The sequence below is a fragment of the Arachis stenosperma genome, chromosome 8, assembly GCF_014773155.1.
Source record: "Arachis stenosperma cultivar V10309 chromosome 8, arast.V10309.gnm1.PFL2, whole genome shotgun sequence".
Taxonomy (NCBI): Eukaryota; Viridiplantae; Streptophyta; class Magnoliopsida; order Fabales; family Fabaceae; genus Arachis; species Arachis stenosperma.
The window spans coordinates 49,924,912-49,948,426 of NC_080384.1; the positions used below are offsets into that span (position 1 = coordinate 49,924,912).

Sequence of the window (23,515 nt, forward strand, 5' to 3'; positions counted from 1 at the left end):
TTATTATGATTAATAGATTATTATGACATTTGTAATATGGATGTTTATTATATTTAATAAGTTATTTATAGAAATTAATAAATTAATTATTGAGGTTATAAATTTATTGTATTATTTATAGATTTAATTAGATATTATTAATTTTTAATTATTGTTATTGGTAATTTTACAACCTAATTTATATATATTTTTATTACTTTGTATATTTTTTTGTATTTTTTATTTTTTTACTAATTTAAAAATAATAGTTGATTTGGTAAATTTTTTAGGCATTAGTAAGATGAAAAAATAACGCGGAGAAATCCATCTAGGTTTATATAAAGAATAGATTCCAATGGCTTTTATGACTTGCTCCACTCTTCTCCACAATTCACAACACTCTTCTTCTAGAACCTTCTTCTCAATCCCCTCTTTCAATTCTGTTACCTGCATTCTTCCCACTGAACCTCACAACAACCACATCCTGCATTTATCAACATTTTTTACTAAGAGGAAGCTCCATCTTACTCTTCTTCTCACAACTTTTCTTTCGAGCAATTTATCAAACACTAGTGGTTCATTCTTGATGGCTCAAGAGTTGGACTTGGAGCTTCACAGATACACTGATTCGAAGGAAGGTTTCACTCTTCTTATACCGTCTTCTTGGACTAAGGTAAAATTATTTACCCATTTTTTTTGAATAACCTTAATCTTTGATAAGCTTTTTCTACTGTGAAGAATTGCGTATGTTTGGTATGATGTGTTGGAAAATGATTCAATAGAGTTAAAATCTAGCTGTTAGTGTATAACTCTTTTACACTGACACCTAATCGTGTGTTGCGCATAGCGGCATAGATCAAACTGGTTTCTTGTTGAGATTGAGGTGTAGAAGTTAGCCACTTTTTGTCTATATGGCAATAATTTGATTTAGAAGAATTTTACATTGACAATGCATAAAATTTAAACTCTTAGATATTTTAGAATTAGATTAGATGGAAATGGAATATATTAGATGAACTGATCATTATATTTCATAAAAAAATTGTTATTTATCCCCTCCAAATTGAGTAGTACAAGATGAAATGCTATGGAGTTGGAGCAAAAAAACATAAAATTCTTGTCATTCCAAATTTTCACCACTTTCCATTTACATTTGTTACAATTTTTGCTGCTCTGGTTTACAATGAATAGGTTGATAAAGCTGGGGCAACTGCTTTGTTTCAAGATGCAAGTATGGGGAGCAACAACATTGGGGTTGTCGTGAACCCGGTTCGTCTTGCAAACTTTGGAGACTTCAGGAGCCCCAAGTTTGTAGCTGATAAGCATTTGCAAGCAGAAAGGTGTAAGGTAAGGTTCTTGTTTCCATTGCTGGAACTTTCTATGACCAATGCAAAATTTGAGTCAAGTGTGATGATATTATTAGAAGAATCTCCCTGTACTTGTAGCATAACAACATAAGCAAAGGAAGAATGAGCTGAAAGATTTACCTTGGATTACTTTGACTCTGTTGTGAACATAATTTTGCTAATACTAAGCGCTAAGACACTAAAGGCTAAACTAACTAATTGGCTACAAATTGTCTTCTCTGTTTCATTCATTACATTATATAATAAAAGGGTCTCTAGAACCTTCCCTTCCTATCACAAACTATTGGCACCTCACCTGTGCTCTAAAGTATTCCTATAATTATTTATTTTTATCCATAGTAGATTCTTCGTTGATCTTTACTTAATTAAATCAAAAGTAGCAATGATCAAATTGGTTTCTTGTTGAGATTGAGGTGTAGAAGTTAACCATTTTTTGTCTATATAACAATAATTAGGTTTAGAAGAATTTTGCATTGAGAATGCATAAAATTTAAATAGAGTCAACTCTTTTATTTTTTATTTAAATAGATAATTTGTAATTGAAGTATGTTGTATAGGGAGGAAACAGAGTATCAAAAAAAGAAAATATTATGTAATCTAAATGAGTCAACTATACTATCCCGATTAGTTACAATTATGTAATCTCTTCTCTTTGAGCTTCAGTCCCGTTTATCCAAGAAGAAGAAAAAAAAGATAAATTGTAATTTAAAAAATTGGATTAAAATATTAATTTTAGAGTAAATTTTTTGCCCGTGTTTTAGTTGATGGGAATGTGAAGAAACATGATTACACCATGTCTAAAAGGCATAGGAGTTAACCTTCACTTGGCTATAAGCTATTATCTTCTTCTTGTTCTTGTTGTTGTTGTTGTGGTTTTTTATTTTTTTATTTTTTATTTTTATAGGTGCTCTGTTTGGATTTGATCCCAATGAGAAATTATGGACAAGATCTCTTCTTTCTAAGTTAACACCTTGGTTTTAGGCTTCAAGATTAAGTACATTATTCATGTTATCCTTATGCATATTACCTTTAATATTTTCACTATGTCTGTCCATTCTACTATCTTTTAAGTTTTAACTGCTTCACTACAATATTATATTTGAATTTTGGTTTAACATTTAAAATTATATTTATTAAAACAAAATTTAAATCAATTTTTGATGCTTTTGAAAGTCTTTTATCTTAATTAAAACTATCTAAATTTACATAATACAAAAAGATAAAAAATCCTATCTTAGAAAAATTAAATTGACACACACTATCTTAGAAAGTGAAGGTTACATAAATATTATATCTAAAAATAGGAAATCAAGAAAGAAGAAGAAAAAGAAGAAGAAGAAGAAGGAGGAGAAGAAGAGAAGAAGAAGAATGAATGAAGAGCAATCAGATTCTGCAATGATGGATCCGTGGGATATGATGGATCCGTGGGATATGATAGACCTGGATGCCGATGAACCACCGCAGTTTCACTTTGAGTCTCCGTCTCTGCCTGAGCCGGTCTGGAATGGGGACGAAAACAAGATTTTTGTTGCCAATGTAGGTGGTTATCAACCACCTCAGCCCCAGCCCCAGCCCCAGCCGTGTGCCATGGACGTGAGTGGTAATCAACCTCCTCAGCCGGTTATTCATGAGTGTTTGCCGGAAGCTATGGAGAACCGCCGGCGGAAGGAGGAAGCTATGAAGATGACAGAGCAGTATTATGGAAGCCCATTATCTGGTTATCAACCATTTCAGTCTGAGCCTCAGCCGTTTGCCATTGACGAAAATGTTGTGTTTAAGAAAAGGAATCCAAGCAAGAAGCTTATTAAGAAGACTTAAAGCAAGAATGAGTCAAGAGAATTCACATATGTTGAAGATGATGGAGGCGGAGCTGTTTGCCGACGACCACAATGTGGGTGGTAATCCACCGCCTCAGCTTCAGCCTCAGCTTGATTGGGATATGGAGAAGATGTGACGTCGGTGGTCATCAACCACTTCAACCTCAACTTCAGCCCAAGCTGCAGTCGGATAATCAGCCATCTCATTCTTGGGACGACAACAAGTAGTTCGATGAGTGTTTGCCGGAAGCTATGGAGAACCGCCGGCGGGAGGCGGAAGCTATGCAGATGACAGAGCAGTCGGATAATCAACCACCTCATTCTTGGGACTACAATAAACATTTCGATGAGTGTTTGCCAGAAGCTATGGAGAATCGCCGGCAGGAGGCGGAAGCTATGAAGATGACAGAGTACTATTATGGAAGCCCATTATCTGGTTATCAACCACTTCAGTCTGAGCCTCAGCCGTGTGCCATTGACGTGTGTGGTAATCAACCACCTCAGCTACTGTCTCAGCCTCATCCTTGGTCTCGGCCACTTCAGTCTGAGCCTCAACTGATCATCATCACTGGTCAGTATTCTCAATATTTTCATTCTCTTCTTATTTTGCAAGGTTTATTTCTCGTATTCTTTCTTTCTATTTATTTACTTATTCTATATTTCCTTTTTCTTATAAGTTTTATGAACAAACCGTATAAACAATGAACTTTTTTTTCCCTTAGATTTGTTTTTGGAATAAATAAAATATTTTGAAATGGAGATGATCAAATATATAAGTATTTTTGTTCACAAGAAATTCAGTGATCATCAAATATTTTGTTTATTTCTATCATGACAGCAAGGAGGTAGTGCTGGCCGCAGAGGAGGAGGCAGCACCAACAAAGAGTGGATCTCATTGGACCCCAGATGAGCATAGGTATTGATTATTATATTACTTCCTTTTTCTTCTTCCTTATTTATTTATTATTTAGTTGAATATTGGTGTTTACAAAAAAAGAAAAAAATAAAACAAAGTGGAGCAACTAGTATCAACATATAAAGAAAAGCAATTTATTATAGCACTTCCTTGATTTAGATACATCTATAATTTGTCGATGATGATTGTATCTTGTCTACAATATATAGTCTAGCACCTCTTTTCTGTAAGATCAACTTCACTGCTCTCTTGTTAATTAAAGCTTTCATACGTTGGTATTTTTGTGCATCAATAACTAGCAATTTGAGCGAATTCTAAAGTAATTTTTTGTTGATTGTTAAATTTATTTTGTTTTGACCGTGGTTGGCATAATAATGTTTTTGGTTGGACTGAAAACCAAAAAAGAAAAAAAAATTGTTTGATATCTAAAAATATCGTTATTAATTAAATAGTTTATGTTTTTGTTTAAAAATTTTTAGTATAAAATTTGTTAATAGTTATTTCAAAAATCATATTTGGTAGGTTATTTCTTAGAGGGTACCAACAAGAAGGTTTACACTGGACAAGAATTTCAGAATATTATGGCAAAACAAAAACTCCTAGTCAAATTTCCAGTCATGCTCAGAAATATTTTTTACATCAAAAAGAATTAGCAGAAGGAAAAAAGCTAAGGAAAAGCATTTTTGATGTAATTTGATCATCGTAAGTCATTTCTTTACTCTCAATCAGTTAGTCTAATTCAATTTCTACTAATATAGAAAATATTTAATTGGCTATTTTAAACTCTTTTAAGTTATTATCCATGATAGTTACACTATTTTAATTGTTTTTCAATGTAGAAATTGTGCCCTAATCCGAGGTTTTTAATGGATGGAGGATTTGCTTATAGGAGGAAGAACATGTAAATGGTCTAAAGATTTTTATTTAGGTTGCACATATCTAGTTCGAGTTAGTTGTTAGCTAGTTTTGTAAATGAACAATGACCAGAAGATAGGTTTGAAAAAATACTGATGTAGGAACATGCGATCATTATAGATATAATTGTGATTCATAACCCTTTTATCAATAATATTTGATTTTCTAGTTCTCCGGCCTTGATGGCAATGTCGAAGGGGATGGTGAACTGGATTTTATCTAAAGTCTGATGGCTATGCTGAAGGGACTTTTGGTAGAAAAGATGTATCTTTTTAAAAGATTATTAGTTTCAAATATATTAATTAAACATATATGTAAAAAAATTTTAAAAGTATTTCATCCATAAAAATTAGTTATAAAATATTTTTAAGTAATTTTATACTTTTATTAATGATGACTTCTTTTTCATATTTTATTTGGTTGTCATTGAAGTTGAGAGTTAGTATAAGAAGAGCTTGACACTAATTAGATTATAGACAAAGTATTTGATACTAATTAGCTTGTTAAGTATTTACACAATTACTCCAATTAACTTGCTGTGCTGTATTTATATGATGCCAGTAATAAGATTTTGTTTTATTAATGTTATTATTGCCTCTTTTTTATGAACGAGAATAAGTGACTTTTGTAACAACACTTTTGTTCTTATTTATCGCGAAAATCATATTTACCTTGACAGCCTTAAATAAGAAAATGAAGACAAGATTTAATAGAGTTATCTGTTGTTCATAGAAGAAAATTATTTTCATTCCATAAATGAGAAAAGAAAAGGCAAATTCATAGAACATACTTCAATTTAAGCTATATATTTTCCATGATATCTTTCTATGTTATATAGTGTGTACACTTTCTATATATAATTATTGAATAAATTTTTATGTAAGTTGTTTTATTTGATCACAATAAATATGATTCCCAATTTATCTACTCCTTGAAGAGATCAGTTATTTTCATATTCTTTGCCACCATCATTGATTTTTTTATTGAAATTGTTCATTAAATATGCCAGTTTTTACTTGTCCTACTTATTTCATCTATTTTTTGTTCTCGTGCTTGAGTAGTGTTCAAGCCATTCTTTCTCTTTTGATTTCCCATTAATCTTTTTATGCCATTTTTCCTTGGAGAACGTTTGCCATAGGTATTTTTCTCAACTCCTTGCTTCACCTCTTTGTTTCATTGTAGAACCTTTAAGATCTTGAGTGGACTTGGCGCTTTAGTTTAATTTAGTGCATTATTCTTGTTATGATTCCAATAAGCTAATTTAGCTACGAGAGTTTAATTTAATTTACACTTGAAGCTATTTTGTTGCTGCGTTACATCATCAGTTTTTACTTTTTATGGTAGACAAGATTCACTTCAATTTTTTTTTTACTTAGAATTTGATGCATATGTTGCTCCTAGTAAGCAATGAATGTTATTTATGCAGTTAAGTAATTTTGGAAAAACGACAGCAGATGTCACCTTGCTTTTCACATGGACTGTAAGTGAAACTTTTTTGTTGACTATTTACTATTACACTGTTGGTGTTTTAATGTTTTATCCTATTCTTGGCCCTTGGGGTGCTTAATGCAAACAATTGATGTATGCATTCAGATTTCTGTTGGAGGACTTTCTGAGTTTACTGGCGATCATTTTAATTCAAAGATGTAAGAAAATTGTGACTTGTTCACCTTCTTTGTGAAAATGTCCCATTTGATTGCTTTTTATTCTAACATTCAAGATACATATTATGTTTTGCTAGGGTGAATGACAAAGTGCATGGTGTTCTTCTACATCACAAGTAAAGCCTTAACCCTTACTATACTTTTGAATGACAAATAATTTTGGAATTTATCAATTAATTTAGATGATACTATAGGGCTAGGAATGAGCGGTCTGCTGTCACATTTGCAATTGCAGCAGCGGAGACAGAGGATGTGCATATATCAGTATGTCCTGTCTTTGTTATATCTGGTGCTCACAAGGGTATCTCGGCTAAGGATATGTGGAATGAAATTAAACAGGTTAAGAGACAACTTATAATTTTTCACAATATTTCATTGAAACTTGAAAAATATTTATTCATTGTCTTTGTTATATTAAGTTATTGGTTCCATCATGTTTTCTTCTCCTGGATAAAGCCAATTATTCTGTTCTAGCTTCTAAGCATTATATAAGACAAGCACTTGGATTTTCCTTTATTTGGGTATCATATTTCTTGTCATTTATGACAATTACAATGTTGAAGACTTCAAGTCCTGTCAAGCATCACTGTTTCAGAATATTGGAAGCCTAAACAATTACCCCTTTTGAACTCTTAAAAATGATGTATCTTGTAATATCTTAGGGCAATCTTTTAGGATTGGTTTTTATATTTTCTTACATTACGCCATTTTTTATCTTTATTTTAGTATGTTTAGGATTCTAATATTTTTCAAAAATAGGAGTTGTTACTTTGTAATTTATATCATGGTACATCTCATCATATCAGAATGGCTGAGTTGATTAAATGAAGATATCATGATGCAGATTGTAATGCTGTTTTTTCAGCTTTTGTTGCTTTTTTGTTCTTCTTCTCCCCACCCCATACCCCTTTTTTTGTTGATGTGTAGCATGGGTTTACATTGCACTTATGAAATTCAATCATTTGTATTTTAGTTCATGTGGTGCTAATCTGCTAATCTGTGATTTTCTTTTGAAAGCTCTTCAAAGGATGTCTATTACAGAAGGATATTAACCTTTCTGTAACTAATATACTTATTATATTTCATTGAACTGAATTAGTACTATTTGTCTTTTTAGCATGGGTCTTTTGACCGCCTGAATATCTTTGAAACTGCCATGCCTTCAGAACCAGGATCGTCGATTGAACTCTTAAAAAAGAGTTGTGTTCCAATGTGGTAGCAGGCACAGTCATGTTTCCAGATGCAGCATTCAGAGGATTGTTTGTGGTATAACCATTTTGGATGGTGTTGATGTGGTGACGTCGTTCATCATCTTGTGGAAGCGTTCTTGCAGTTGCGCCGGGGTCTTTCCAGGGAGACGAGCAGCCACCACACTCCAGCGGTTGTGTATGGCATCCCGAAAACAATTGGCAACAACCGACTCAAAAGCTTTAGGTTGAGGCAGAGGCTGGAGCTGAGGCTGCAATTGAGGTGGTTGATAACCACCCGTGCCAGCGAAAAACTGTGGCCAAGGCCAAGGCTGAGACCGAGACCAAGGCTAGGCTGAGACTGATAAGGTGGTTGATAATCACATGTATCAGCGAAAAACCGAGGCTGGGGATGAGACTAAGGACGAGGCCGAGACCAAGGCTGAGGCTGAAGTGGCCGAGACCAAGGCTGGGGCTGAGGCTGCGGTGGATTAATAGACACGTCAATGGCACACGGCTGAGGCTCAGACTGAAGTGGCCGAGACCAAGGATGAGGCTGAGGCTGAGACGGTAGCTGAGGTGGTTGATAACCACACACGTCAATGGCACATGGCTGAGTCTCAGACTGAAGTGGTTGATAACCAGATAATGGGCTTCCATAATAGTGCTCTGTCATCTTCTTAGCTTCCGCTTCCCGCCGGCGGTTCTCCATAGCTTCCGGCAAACACTCATCGAACTGTTTGTTGTAGTCCCAAGAATGAGGTGGTTGATTATCCGACTGCTCTGTCATTTTCATAGCTTCCGCCTCCCGCCGGCAATTCTCCATAGCTTCCGGCAAACACTCATCGAACTGTTTGTTGTCGTCCCAAAAATGAGATGGTTGATTATCCGACTGCAGCTTGGGCTGAAGTTGAGGTTGAAGTGGTTGATAACCACCGACGTCACATCTTCTCCATATCCCAATCAGGCTGAGGCTGAAGCTGAGGCAGTGGATTACCACCCACATTGTGGTCGTTGGCAAACAGCTCTGCCTCTATCATCTTCAACATATGTGAATTCTCTTGACTCATTCTTGCTTTAAGTATTTTCGTCGTCTTCTTAATTAGTATTTTGTACTTTCCTGAACATGAGGAGAATAATAGACATTTGATTATTCCCTAGAATCAGAGACAATTATAAACACAGAAGGAACATTTCACTATTTCAGAGAAATAAGCTTTTTCCCTTCTTACTTTAGTTGTTAAATGCAAAGCAAACTATATGTAATGGCCAGTATTCCTTTTGTCATAAATACGGAAGCAATGTTTCACTAACATCTATGATCATTGCTACTTTTGATTTAATTAAATAAAGATCAACGAAGAATCTACTATGGATAAAAATAAATAATTATAAGAAGGAATACTTTAGAGGCTTAGAGCACAGGTGAGGTCAGGTGCCAAAGTAATCCAAGGTAAATCTTTCAGCTCATTCTTCCTTTGCTTATGTTGTTATGGTACAAGTACAGGGAGATTCTTCTAATCAATATCATCATCACTTGACTCATTTTGCATTGGTCATATAAAGTTTCAGGAATGGAAACAAGATTATTATTGGACGAGTCTAATTAGAAAATTATACTATAAATAAGAGTATGATGTAATAATATAGGATAAACATAATGTAATTGAAACTCTACTTTCTCTCTTTGTCCCTAATTTTAGGGATTTCTCTTCTATTCTCTCTGACTATCTCTAATTCTCTCTATTCTTGATACAAATTCGTATCAGAACAACATCAAATTTACTATGATATTGCAAAAAGTGGTAATTTACAAGAATCTAAGAACGCCATTTGGAAAAAGTACAACTCACAAGAGGCGTATTGCACTGACAATCAAGGTTGCGAGAACCGGACCGGTCATCGAACCGGTCAAGTGACTGGTTCAATGGTTCAACCGGGGTTGAACCGTGGTTGAACCGGTTTAATTAAATATATAATAAAATTATAAAAAAAAATCAAAACATAATTTTAAAAAGTTAAATGCAATAATTTTTAAACTAATAAGATTCAAAATTTAATAATTTCACAAAATAAACAATACATAATTCATCATTAAAAGGTCAAAGACAACTTCAAATGTCAAAGTTTATAACTAAAGAAATTAAAACGCACATAAATGACAAACATAATGTTTCGCAAGATGATATTTCATCCTATATATCCCCCCTCCATTATAAGTATTCAAACAAAAGATACATGTATTGTGCCTTATGATTCTTATCATATTTCACAGTGAAATATTCCCAAGCAGGGTCAGATTTTCCTCGAGAGGAACCTGTCTGAGATTCTTGTACAGCATTATGTTGTTGTTGTTGATCATTTTGGGACTGTTCCATCTAAATTCAGAATGCCAGCAACATACAATTTATTCACTTTATTCAACCAAGAACAGAATTTAATCAACCAAGAACACAGAACTTAATCAATTTATTCAACATACAACAGCCTTAATAATTTGAAGCACAGAACAAAAAAAACCAACAAAATTTAATAACAGAGCAGAGTTCATTATTAACAGAGCATAGTTCATTATCCACCCTAACAACCGAAATTAACAATCAAAAATTAACAGAACAGAAATCATTATCAACCAAGAAGTCAAGAACACAGAACTTAATCAAATTATCCAACATACAACAGCCTTAATAATTTGAAGCACAGAACAAAAAAAATAAAATTTAATAACAGAGCTTAACAACCGAGCAGGAAGCACAACCCTAAACCCTAATATCAGAAGCCTTAAACTGGTTCAACCCAGAGGCCAGAACGAACTAACCTCGAAGGAGAGAAGACGACCAGCGACGGTAAACGAGCACGAAGCAGAGAAGACGACCAGTGATGGACGAGCGACGGTGAGCGACCCTGGAAGCAGAGAAGACGACGAGCGACGGTGACCCACGACCCGCGACTCCAGCCTCGACGCAGACAAGACGACCACCTCCGCCGTCTGCAGCTCCGATTAGGGTGGCTGTCTTCGAAACAAAGGTGAAGGGATTTTGGCTTTAGGTTAGTTTTGGAGATTTGGGGGAAAATGGGAAATGTCGAAGGGAAGGGGGAAGCAGCTTCAGATATTGGCTGTTTTAATTTTTTTTTTTTTTAAGTTAATACGACGCTGTTTTCAGGGGGCTGGGAGAGAACCGGCGTTGACAAAAACCGGGCTGGTTCACCCGGTTCACTGGTTAACCACCGGTTCGGCCGGTTTTTCCACCGGTTTTTTGCAGGGCGATTTTCCATGTGGACCGGACCGGCTAGGGGACCGGTTTCCGGTTAACCCGGTTGAACCGGCCGGTCCGATCCGGTTCTCAGAACATTGCTGACAATACGTAGGGACATATTGCTTGCGCAACACGCGTCTAACTCCGAGAATATATAGTGCACTAGCACTCTGTCTCTTCAATATGTATGCTTTCTCTCTTAGTCTCATTTTCAATTTTAACTAGATTTACACCCATGCATTGCGTAAAAGCAAAATGAATATATATTTTATAAAATATATAAATTAATTTTAAATTTAATAATTATAAAATTAAAAAATTTATACATAAATTAAACTTTTAAAATTACGAAAATACTCAATTTAAATTTATTTATTTGACTTTATATTATCATTTTAATTTTTGTTCTTCTAAATAGTCATTTCTATTTATTTATTTATTTTAGATTATATTTAAATATTTGTACAAATATAAAACTCTTAGATGAAATGTAAATTTGAATATGATATTTTAAAAATTGAAATTAATATTTAATTTTATTTTTCATAAATTATGATAACACTATGTATTTTTAATAATTTTATAATTAAATAATATTAAAAATTATAAATTATTAAAAGAGAAAAAAATGATATATAAATAATATAATTAATGAATACAATTTGACCAAAAATAAAAAACTAAAAAAAATTACAAAAGATATGATATATTCTAGTGTTTTAAGAATTTATCACCTAATATATATGTTTAATAAACTAAATAGTAGAATAAAAAATTAAAAGGCACAATATTGTCATTGTCATCCTAAAAAATTGTAACTAATTGAGTTCTTCTGTATTCTCCATACAAATATGTGTCATCTATTTGTACAATTGGTTTGCAGCTCTTTAATGCTTTAATGCATGGATAAAAAGTTCCAAAACACTCGCGTCATTATTCTAACATCCTCGACCACCTCATTCTTTCGATATGTTAGTGCAGTTTCGATCTCGACTGCTGTTGATAACTCTTTTTGTACTATTGTTTCAAATCATGATGGCAAAATTTTTATAAGAAGCTTTCCAACCACAAAAAATTTTTGAAATTGTCTTTTGCTTAGAAAACCATGTTTTGCGGTAACTTATCGTATAATTGAATTTCGATTGCACTTCAACAATCACATACGTCACCTTTCAAGATGAACCCATTTCAACCAATGGCTTTATCACCTCTGCAATTATGTTTGAGTTCAGCTTAGCATAATCTTGAGAAATGTGCAATTATGTTTGAGTTCAGCTTGGCATAATCTTGAGAAATGATAGTTTTGGTACATGGTGACTACCATTGTACTACCCTATAACTCAACAAAATTTTCTTTTAATAAGACTAGCCATGAAAGTCAATCGCCATTTGTTCCATATTGTACACACTTTGCATAAAATATAGTTGGCTCAGTCCAGTCGATGTTAGGCTCCGATAAATCAACATCAACTAATTCTTCAAATTCAACATATAACTTGATAACCGACATTTGTGCTCGTGTTTGCTAATTGATCGAAAACATTCTGTACATATTTGCTTCGTCAGCTATGCACATACATTATTTAAAACTAAAGAAAATCACTAAATACTAAATACTAACACATGCTGTCTGTAAAAAATATTTGTTACTCTTCTTAATATTTGATTATCAACACATTTACAAAATATACTCTTAAACTTCTCATATATTATTGCAAAAGAATAACATCACAAAAATTTTTACATATAAAAATCACACATGTTTAAGAAAAAATCTGATCATTATAATATATATTTTTAAACTATCACCTCTTTCCATTTTTATACGTGTACACTCTCACACTCTAAAAGAAAAACACTCTCCCACTCACACACTCAACCAAACATATCCGTTTTTCTTTTTATAATACCCCATTTATATTTTCATAATAAGAGAAATATAATACGTTGCCTGTGTAATATCAATTATCGACGATACGCTCTCTGTATATTATATATTTAATATTATAATAACTCAATACGGCCCCTACTATTACTACAAATAATTTTTTTTTAAAAAAATCTGCTGCTACAATTCGTCTCCTGTGAATTGTCTCCAGCCTTGAAAATTTTAAAAAACACAATAAAATTTAATAACTGTGTGTTACACTAAACTTTGATCCATATAAAAAAAATCAGTCAAAATAATTTTATAAAAATTTTTGATAAGGTTAAAATATTTTATTTTTTAAAGCAAAAGATTATTTTCATTTATATTATTGCATTCTTTTGGTGCATTGCACAAGTTTAAATCTAATAATCTTTGACTACAACATTCTCTTGCAAGTAGAATCATATATAAGCTGCCACATCTTGGTCTTCAGAAGACATGCACTTTGCAAAAACCAGCATGGTATCTTGACAAAGACAAATTACCTTCCTTCACATCAACCTTAATCTCGTGCCACGTGTGCTTTGGTCTCGACAATGCCCACTGCATTGCCCACATGGCTAAAGGCGCATGTAACACATAGATCTGTATCTATTGTTAGTGTTCCATGCTTTAGGAATTTGGAAAGCATAACTGTTGATTCAACAGAAGAATCAACCTTCATTAACTATTTCAAAAATAAAAAATGATAGAACACAGAACTTTATTTTGAATTTTTTTATTGAGTAATATCTGAATCAGTTTATAAAAAGTATTTAGCCAATATATTTTAATTTTCAATAAATTTTAATTACCAAATCAGTCTTCAGACCTTATTATTTGTTCATAGAGATTGATTTTAGAAATTTAATAACTTTTAAAATTTTTTGTGTCTTTATTAAATAATGGTAGGATAAATTTGTCTAATTCTTTATCAAAATTTGATGTAAAAATTTATTCGTCTAAGAAAATAAAGAGTTAGAGACTAATTTGGTTAAAATTTACTGAGAACTAAAATGTCTGACATAACCTTCTGATTCTGTGGTTAAAGCTTACTTGTTATCAACTTGATGCTGCAATTTTCCACAAGTTTTAGTATCAAGAGGATAAAGCATGTAAATAAGGCATAGTTGTGTTATGAAGATTATAGCCATTTATTTCAAACCATGGATCATTGACTACAATATCATGAGGAACAGCACCAAGAACCTTTCTGCGAACCATTCGGCCATCAACTAGAGTTTGCCTTTTTTCAGGATCATGCATCATTACTGCTGCAGCAAAGTCTCTTTGGACACTCAGTTCAAGTTTGGAAAAAACATGACCAGTGCAAAAGATGAGTAAAAATGAACAGCAAAGGTATTCCACATTGGATACTCAATGTTTTCTCCATATGCTGACTTTGATGCAGTTGGAGTGTGTATAGAGCATTATCACTCGGGCGATAAATTTGGACTCTCTAAACCATATATGAACCCATACCCTCTTGATTTCATTACAAAACATATTTAATTTGTTTAAACATAATTGATTGAGTTCCAAATTTGAAATTGGGAAAAACATGATCTTTAAGCCAATGAGACCGGTAGAAACCAGATTTTATCAAATCTCAAACCAACCTTAACAAACTGAGAAATTATGTATCTTCCTAATAGTTTCTATATTTCTTAACACTAAATGAAAAAAAAATGTCACTATTTAACATTTCAAGAAGTTGAAAGCATCTATTTTTTACTTCATTATAGGATTGTGGAATATCCAAGATGCTATATCATTCATTACAAGACAGAAATAATACCAAATTGAAGAATGAAGTTACACACCGGGAAAGATGAACAAGTTTCAGCCATTGCAATCTCAACAAACCAAGTGAAGAAAGAAACCACCACCCATCCCCATACAAGAGATGCAGGCCCTGCATATTGAAGGCTAGGACCATATAGAGGAGTGATTCCTGTGAATAGGGTCATTGTTGAAAATACTTAACAATAATTAGTGTCAGATACTTTGTCTATAATCTAATGAGTGTCAAACTCTTCTTGTATTAACTCTCAACTCTTTTTTTAGTGACAACCAAATAAAATATGAAAAAAAATAATCATAAAAGTATAAAATTACATAGAAATATTTTATAACTAATTTTTATGGATAAAATACTTTTAAAAAAATTTTACATATCTGTTTAATTAATATATTTTAAACTAATTCGGACTCTCTAAATCATATATGAACCCATCCAGCGAAAATTTTCTTTCCCCTAAGCTAGCTGAACTATGCACTGGACCTGAACCATCTGCAAAACAGAGAATGGTGTAACAAATTGATGACAAAGACAGTCATAACTCATAACACATAATCATACAGAGTCTGAAAAGTTTAAAGCAAACAAACATGGCTTAATTAGCTAATATATAAAACCCAAGTTTTAGAGAAATACCTGTCCAAATTGTGAATCCAGAATTGAGATAGTAAAGCTCATTCAGAAGGGTAAACATAAATTCAGAAGAGTTGTAGGGTACCTGCACAACTCTGAATGCTTCAGAATTTTTAAAGTACAAGAAGAAAGTTAATAAAGAACTGAGCATTACCACTCAGGAAGTCCTTTTTTGTCTTGAAGGATTGGTCTTTGCCAGTCTTCAATCTGAGCCCTATGTCACCAATTCATAGAAGCTTTAGTAAGTTATTCATGAAATCTATGGTGCATGCTTTGGGAAATCATCTAAATTTTGACATCAAAGAAAGAACAGAAAAGAAAAGAGAAAATTTTATCCATAGTCTGGCTCTTCAAAAATATATCTAGGGATATAATTCTCAATAAGTGCAATGTAAACACATGCTGCACATCAACAAAAAAAGGGGGATGGGGTGGGGATAAGAAGAACAAAAAAGCAACAAAAGCTGAGAAAACAGAATTACAATCTGCATCATGATATCTTCATTTAATCAACTCAGCCATTCTGATATGATGAGATATACCATGAGATAAATTACAAAGTAACAACCCCTATTTTTGAAAAATATTAGAATCCCAAACATACTAAAATAAAGAAGAAAAATGGGGTAATGTAAGAAAATATAAAAACCAATCCTAAAAGATTGCCCTAAGATATTACAAGATACATCATTTTTAAGAGTTCAAAAGGGGTAATTGTTTAGGCTTCCAATATTCTGAAACAGTGATGCTTGACAGGACTTGAAGTCTTCAACATTGTAATTGTCATAACTGACAAAGAAATTATTTATGATACCCAAATAAAAGAAAATCCAAGTGCTTGTCTTATATAATGCTTAGAAGCTAGAACAGAATAATTAGCTTTATCCAGGAGAAGAAAACATGATGGAACCAATAACTTGATATAACAAAACAATGAAAAAATATTTTTCAAGTTTCTATGAAATATTGTGAAAAATTATAACTTTGTCATTCACCCTAGCATGACAAAATATGTGTCTTGAATGTTAGAATAAAAAGCAATCAAATGGGAGATTTTCACAAAGAAGTTGAACAAGTTACAATTTTCTTACTTCTTTGAATTAGAATGATCGCCAGTAAACTCAGAAAGTCCTCCAACAGAAATCTGAATGCATACATCAAGGCTGCGTTTGTTTCTAAGAATAAGACATTAAGAACAAGACATAAAAGGACAGAGACACACAATTTTGTGTTCTTATATGCTATTTTGTAATAAACTAGAATAAATTATGAAAATCTAATTTATTCACATTTTTTTTCATTCAAAAAATTTGAGATGAAAAAAATTATAATTATGAAAAATTAACAAAAAGAAAAAATAAAAATAAGTTGTGTCATCCAACAGAAATCTGAATGCATACATCAATTGTTTGCATTAAGCGCCCCAAGGGCCAACAATAGGATAAAACATTAAAACATCAACAGCGTAATAGTAAATAGTCCAAAAGAAGTTTCACTTACAGAAGTGGTGGCAAACGGGCCTAAACCCGCCGGGGCGGCCCGCGTAACCCGCCAAAAAAGGCGGGTTGGGCTGAAAAATCGGGACCGCCAAATAGCAAAAGCTCGCCTAACCCGCACCGCTTAAACCGCGGGCTTTGGCGGGGCGAGGCGGGCTTCTCCGTCGGGTTAAGGTTTTTTTTAGTGAGAGGATATTTTTTTGCAATTTTTTTTGCCAAAACCTAACTTCCCCCAACCTAACTTACAAGAGTATGAAGATAAAAATTGAGTGTTTTGAATTATGTTTATGTTATTTTGGAGACAATATTTATAATTATGTTTTGGATTATGTTTATTTTTCTTTGGAGAGAATATTTATACTTATATTTTGAATGAAAATTTGGTTTATAATTATATTTATTAGATATTTATAATTACAAAGACTTTAATGTTTGTGAATATATAAAAAATATAATTTTTCATCCCATTAGAAATTATAAATTTATTAATATGCTTGTGAAATTATATATTACTTAGTAGTTAATAGTAATAAAAAAAAAGGAGTTATGGCGCGCTTAGCCCGCCAGCCCGCAGTTAGGCGGGGCGGGCTAGGATTCTATGACTGTCTCACTAGACGGGGCGGGCTTCTGGCGGGGGGGGCGGGCTTGCCCGCTTGCCACCCCTTTACAGTCCATGTGAAAAGCAAGGTGACATCTGCTGTTGTTTTTCCAAAATTATTTAACTGCATAAATAACATTCATTGCATATTAAGAGCAACATATGTATCAAATTCTAACTAAAAAAGAAATTGAAGTGACTCTTGCCTACCACAAAAGTAAAAACTGATGCAGGAAAGCTACTCTCCTTGTAATTATGGGGAATAATAGGTGAGATCTGAGGACAAACTATTCTCAGTGCTGGGTCAGGTTCTGCATTTGGAACAAAATTATAGAGGAGATAATCAATGTAAGGGATAAGGTATTTACAATTAATATCATAATGCACTTGGAATTTTGGAATATATGACTACCCCATTTTACCTTCATATATTGTCCAAGCCCTTGGGTACAATGCATGATATGTGGATTTGTCACCACTCAGATTCCAATCCCATGATTGAATTCCTGATACTGGGTTTTCTCCGAACGAAATTGAAGTAAATTTTTTAAAAGAAATTAGTTTACAAGAATAAGCTTAAGACTTAAGAGAATGATAAATTAATAACTGGTAAATTACAAGGCAATCTATAAATGTTTACCTTAATATATCTGGCTTCCTGCACATAGTACACTTGAATATTTTTCACCACTTGGATGCGAAACGAATACCTGATATTATTAGCAGCAGCAAGCAAAGAAATAAATTTGGTTATGAATGTCCACTTTAAAATTTAAAAGACAACATCCAAAGTTTTTATAACTTGGAGCACCATGACTTTAATGTTTGAGTCTGGTTAGTGAGAAATAATATGAATTTTATTTTTCTTAAAATATTTTTCGATTAACAGAGGATAATAACTAAGCCATGTCAACAAATATTCTCTATTACTGAAATCAGCATGACAATTTTACATTTATATCGTCAGAAAAAAAATAGCTTCAAAATACCTTTACCTAACCATGATGTAACACAGCAACAAAATAGCTTCAAGTGCAAATTAAATTAAACTCTCGCATCTAAATTGGCTTATTGGAATCATAACAAGAATAATGCACTAAATTAAACTAAAGCATCAAGTCAAAGACACTCAAGATCATAAAGGTTCTATAATGAAACAAAGAGGTGAAGCAAGGAGTCGAGAAAAATACCTATGGCAAACGTTCTCCAACGAAAAATGACATAAAAAAGATTAATGAGAAATCAAAAGAGAAAGAATGGCTTGAACACTACACAAGCAAGAGAACAAAAAATAGAAGAGATAAGACAATAATGCAGGACAAGTAAAAACTGACATATTATACTCAATGAACAATTTCAATAAAGAATTCAATGATGGTGCCAATGAATATGAAAATAACTGATTAGATACATTGTAAATAAGATTCAAACAAGTATTGTGAATCATATTTACTGTGATTAAATAAAACAAATTACATAGAAATTTATTCAATAATTACATATAGAAAGTGTACACACTATATAACAGAAAGATATCATGGAAACTATATAACTTAAATTGAAGTATGTTCAATGAATTTGCCTTTTCTTTTCTCCTTTATGGAATGAAAATAATTTTCTTCTATGAACAACCGATAATTCTATTACATCTTGTCTTCATTTTCGTATTTAAGGCTGTCATGGTAAATATAATTTTCACGATAACAACAAAAGTGTTGTTACGAAAGTCACTTGTTCTCGTTCATCAAAAAGAGGCAATAATAACATTAATAAAACAAATTTTTATTACTGCTGCCATCATGTAAATACAACACAGCAAGTTAATTGGAGTAATTGTGTAAATACTTAACAAGCTAATGAATATCAAATACTTTGTCTATAAACTAATTAGTGTCAAGCTCTTCTTTTTCAACTCTTTTTCAATGACAACCAAATAAAATATGAAAAAGAAGTAATCATTATAAACATAAAAAAATTACCTAAAAATATTTTATAACTATTTTTTATAGATCAAATACTTTTAAAATTCTTTTACATATCTGTTTAAAAAGATACATCTTTTCTACCAAAAGTCTCTTCGGAATAGCCATCAAGACTTTAGATAAAATCTAGTTCACCGTCCCCTTCGGCATTGCCATCAAGGCCAGAAAACTAGAAAATCAAATATTATTAATAAAAAGGTTATAAATCACAATTACATCTATAATGATCGTCTTACCTACATCATTATTTTTTCAAACATATCTTCCGGGCATTGTTCATTTACAAAACTAGCTAACAATTAACTTGAACTAGATATGTGCAACCTAAATAAAAATCTTTAAACCATTTACATGTTCTTCCTCCTTTAAGCAAATCCTCCATCCGTTAAAAAGGTTGAATTAGGGCACAATTTCTACATTGAAAAACAATTAAAACAGTGTAACTATTATGAATAATAACTTAAAAGAGTTTAAAATAGTCAATTAAATATTTTCTATATTAGTAGAAATTGAATTAAACAAAGTAATTGAGAGTAAAAAAATGACTTACGATGATCAAATTACATCAAAAATGCTTTTCCTTAACTTTTTTCCTTCAGCTAATTCTTCTTGATGTAAAAAATATTTCTGAGCATGACTGGAAATTTGACTAGGAGTTTTTGTTTTTACATAATATTCTGAAATTCTTTTCCAGTGTGAGCCTTCTTTTTGGTACCCTCTAAGAAATAACCTACCAAAATATGATTTTTGAAATAACTATTAACAAATTTTATAGTAAAAATTTTTACATAAAAACATAAACTATTTAATTAGTAACAATATTTTTAGATATCAAACAATTTTTTTTTCTTTTTTGGTTTTTAGTCTAACTAGAAACCTTATTATGCCAACCACGGTCAAAACAAAATAAATTTAGCAATCAATAAAAATTACTTTAGAATTCACTCAAATTACTAGTTATTGATGCATAAAAACACTGATGTATGCAAGCTTTAATTAACAAGAGAGCAGTGAAGTCGATCTTGCAAAAAAGAGGTGCTAGACTTATATATTGTAGACAACATACAATCATCATGGACAAGTTAGAGATATATCTAAATCAAGAGAATTGCTCCTATATGTTGATATTAGTTGCTTCACATTTTTTTTTTGTAAATACCAATATTCAACTAAATAATAAATAAATAAATAAAAAAGAGGTAAAAAGAAGTAATATAATAACAAATACCTATGTTCATCCTCGGTCCAATGATATCCTGTCTTTGTTGGTGCTGCCTCCTCTTGTTCAGTTGGCACTACCGCCTCCTCTGCAGCTGGCACGAGCTCCTCCCTGCCATGATAATAAACAAAATATTAAAAAGTTCATTGTTTATTAGGTTTGTTCATAAAATTTATAAAAAAAAAGAAATATAGAATAAGTAAACAGAAATAAAGAATACTAGAAATAAACCTTGCTAAATAAGAAGGGAATTATTAAACTACTCTTTCACCTTACCCCATAACAACAATAAAGTTGTGATCCACAAATTCAGCCCAATAGAATATATAAATTTAATTACAATTTTAGTCTATTAAACTACTCTTCCATTTTAGTCCCTGACAACAATAAAGAGGTCTCGTGGCCCACAAATTCAGCCTAACAAAATACATAAATTTAATTCTAATTTGTTTTGTGATTTTAGATTAAAAAAATTGTAATTGAATTTATGTATTCTGTTGAGTTGAATTTGTGGGACACTAGACTTTTTTATTGTTGTCATGGATTAAGGTTGAAGAATAATTTAATAAGAATGAAAATATTGAGAATACCGACCCGTGATGATGATGAGTGGAATAAGGGTGTGATGGTGGTGGTGGTGTAATGGTGTTGTTGCATTGATAGGGATGGAGAGAGGGTTGTGTTCCATCATGATGGTCATGTTATTGATGTCGTTCATCAGCTTCTGAAAGCGTTCTTGCAGCTGTGTCGGGGTCCTGCCGGGGAGACGAGCAGCCACGTCCTCCCAGCGGTTCTGGATATCATCCTGAAAACAACTGGTAATAATTGACTCAAATGCTTTGTTCTCCTCCCAAGTCCAGACCGGAGATTGAGGTTGAAGTGGTTGATGACTACCGACATCGGGAATCAGCTCTAACATGTTCCTACTGGTATCCCACTGAGTCTGAGGCTGAGGCTGAGACTGAGGTAGTGGATAACCACAGGTGTCAGCGAAAAACTCATCCGTCAGCGTCCTTACTATATCCGTCTGAGATTGAGACTGAAGTGGTTGATTACCACACACGTCAATGGCACGTGACTGAGACTGAGACTGAGACTGAAGTGGTTGAGAACCAGATAATGGGCTTCCCCAATAGTGCTCTGTCCTCTTCATAACTTCCGGGAAACACTCATCAATAACTGGCTGAGGTGGTTGATTACCACTCACGTCCATGGCACATGGCTCAGGCTGAGACTGAAGTGGTTGATAATCAGATAATGGGCTTCCCCAATAGTGCTCTGTCAAACACTCATCAATAACCGGCTGAGGTGGTTCATTACCACTCACGTCCATGGCACACGGCTCACCTACATTGTTTTCGTCCCCATTCCAGACGGGCTCAGGCAGAGGCGGACACTCAAACTGAAACTGCGGTGCTTCATCGTCAGCATCAAAGTCTATCATATCGCACGGGTCTCTGATATCCCATGGATTCATCATTGCAAAATCTGATTGCTCGTCACTCATTCTTCTTCTTCTCTTTCTTCTTCTTCCTTCTTGGTTTCCTATTTCTTCTTCTTCTTTCTTGATTTTCTCTTCTTCTTCTCCTTCTTCTTCTTCTTTCTTGGTTTCCTATTTCTTCTTCTTCTTTCTTGGATTCCTATTTTTAGATATAGTATTTATTTATATAAATTTCACTTTCTAAGATAGAGTGTGTCAATTTAATTTATATTATATTATGGATAAAAATTAAAGATTTCATTTTCAAATTTCAGTTTTAAAATTTCATTTCATTTCATTCTAATTGGGAATTTGGGATAGTATAGTTGACTCATTTAGATTACATAAGATTTTCTTTTTTTGATACTCTGTTTCGCTCTTTATACAACATACTTTAATTACAAATTATCTATTTAAATAAAAATAAAAAATAAAAGAGTTGACCCTATTTAAATTTTATGTTTTCAATGCAAAATTCTTCTAAATTAACAATAACAAATTATTGTTATTGTAACTAATCAGGATAGTAAATTTCACTCGTTTAGATTACATAATATTTTCTTTTTTTGATACTCTGTTTCGCTCCTTATACAACATACTTTAATTACAAATTATCTATTTAAATAAAAATAAAAGAGTTGATTCTATTTAAATTTTATGTTTTCAATACAAAATTCTTCTAAATTAATATCAAATCAAATTATTGTTATATAGACAAAAAGTGGTTAACTTCTACACCTCAATCTCAACAAGAAACCAATTGATCGTTGCTACTTTTGATTTAATTAAGTAAAGATCAACGAAGAATCAACTATGGATAAAAATAAATAATTATAGGAATACTTTAGAGCACAGGTGAGGTGCCAATAGTTTGTGATAGGAAGGGAAGGTTCTAGAGTCCTTTTTATTATATAATGTAGCCTTTAGTGTCTTAGCGCTTAGTATTAGCAAAATGATGTTCATAATAGAGTCAAAGTAATCCAAGGTAAATCTTTCAGCTCATTCTTCTAATCAATATCATCATCACTTCACTCAAATTTTGCATTGGTCATAGAAAGTTCCAGCAATGGAAACAAGAACCTTACCTTACGCCTTTCTGCTTGTAAATGCTTATCAGTTACAAACTCGGGGCTCCCGAAGTCTCCAAGATTTGCAAGTCGAACTGGGTTCTGGAAAAGTTGTGAGAAGAAGAGAAAGATGGAGCTTCCTCTTAGTAAAAAATGTTGAGAAATGCAGGATGTGGTTGTTGTGCGATTCATTGTGAAGAATGCAGGTAGCAGAATTGGAAGAGGGGA

The 23,515-nt window shown here is 32.6% G+C and overlaps 2 protein-coding genes and 1 long non-coding RNA gene across 13 annotated transcripts; 1 reads left to right on the top strand and 2 right to left on the bottom strand.

The window, feature by feature from the left end:
* The first annotated feature begins 362 nt into the window (after positions 1 to 362).
* LOC130944668 (psbP domain-containing protein 2, chloroplastic-like) lies at positions 363 to 8,039 on the top strand. 8 transcript variants are annotated; one of them, XR_009072109.1, is made up of 11 exons: positions 363 to 652; positions 1,171 to 1,326; positions 2,251 to 2,340; positions 2,651 to 3,734; positions 4,002 to 4,079; positions 4,602 to 4,781; positions 6,421 to 6,474; positions 6,588 to 6,640; positions 6,736 to 6,774; positions 6,853 to 6,997; positions 7,776 to 8,001. XR_009072109.1 is itself a non-coding variant. In XM_057873104.1 (2 exons), the coding sequence occupies exons 1-2, from the start codon at positions 566 to 568 to the stop codon at positions 1,435 to 1,437; spliced, it is 354 nt and encodes a 117-aa protein (XP_057729087.1). In that variant the 5' UTR covers positions 363 to 565; the 3' UTR covers positions 1,438 to 2,242. The 8 variants fall into 8 exon arrangements, 1 of the variants encoding a protein (XP_057729087.1); XR_009072110.1 differs by lacking the exon at positions 2,251 to 2,340 and having other exon boundaries at positions 7,825 to 8,039; XR_009072112.1 differs by lacking the exon at positions 2,251 to 2,340 and having other exon boundaries at positions 2,623 to 3,734.
* A 6,729-nt stretch (positions 8,040 to 14,768) lies between these two features.
* On the bottom strand, positions 14,769 to 17,205 carry LOC130943341 (uncharacterized). The gene is made up of 4 exons (XR_009071783.1): positions 16,537 to 17,205; positions 15,600 to 15,659; positions 15,449 to 15,530; positions 14,769 to 15,304 (listed from the first exon to the last, which is right to left on the bottom strand). It is a non-coding gene; the product is annotated as an uncharacterized LOC130943341 (long non-coding RNA).
* A 336-nt stretch (positions 17,206 to 17,541) lies between these two features.
* On the bottom strand, positions 17,542 to 22,236 carry LOC130946858 (uncharacterized). 4 transcript variants are annotated; one of them, XM_057875740.1, is made up of 6 exons: positions 21,335 to 22,236; positions 20,750 to 20,851; positions 18,180 to 18,249; positions 17,962 to 18,051; positions 17,750 to 17,850; positions 17,542 to 17,663 (listed from the first exon to the last, which is right to left on the bottom strand). In XM_057875740.1, the coding sequence occupies exons 1-2, from the start codon at positions 22,218 to 22,220 to the stop codon at positions 20,817 to 20,819; spliced, it is 921 nt and encodes a 306-aa protein (XP_057731723.1). In that variant the 5' UTR covers positions 22,221 to 22,236; the 3' UTR covers positions 17,542 to 17,663; positions 17,750 to 17,850; positions 17,962 to 18,051; positions 18,180 to 18,249; positions 20,750 to 20,816. The 4 variants fall into 4 exon arrangements, with proteins under 4 accessions (XP_057731723.1, XP_057731722.1, XP_057731724.1 ...); XM_057875739.1 differs by having other exon boundaries at positions 17,556 to 17,850; XM_057875741.1 differs by having other exon boundaries at positions 17,556 to 17,850; positions 17,962 to 18,060.
* Between the last annotated feature and the right edge of the window lie 1,279 nt (positions 22,237 to 23,515).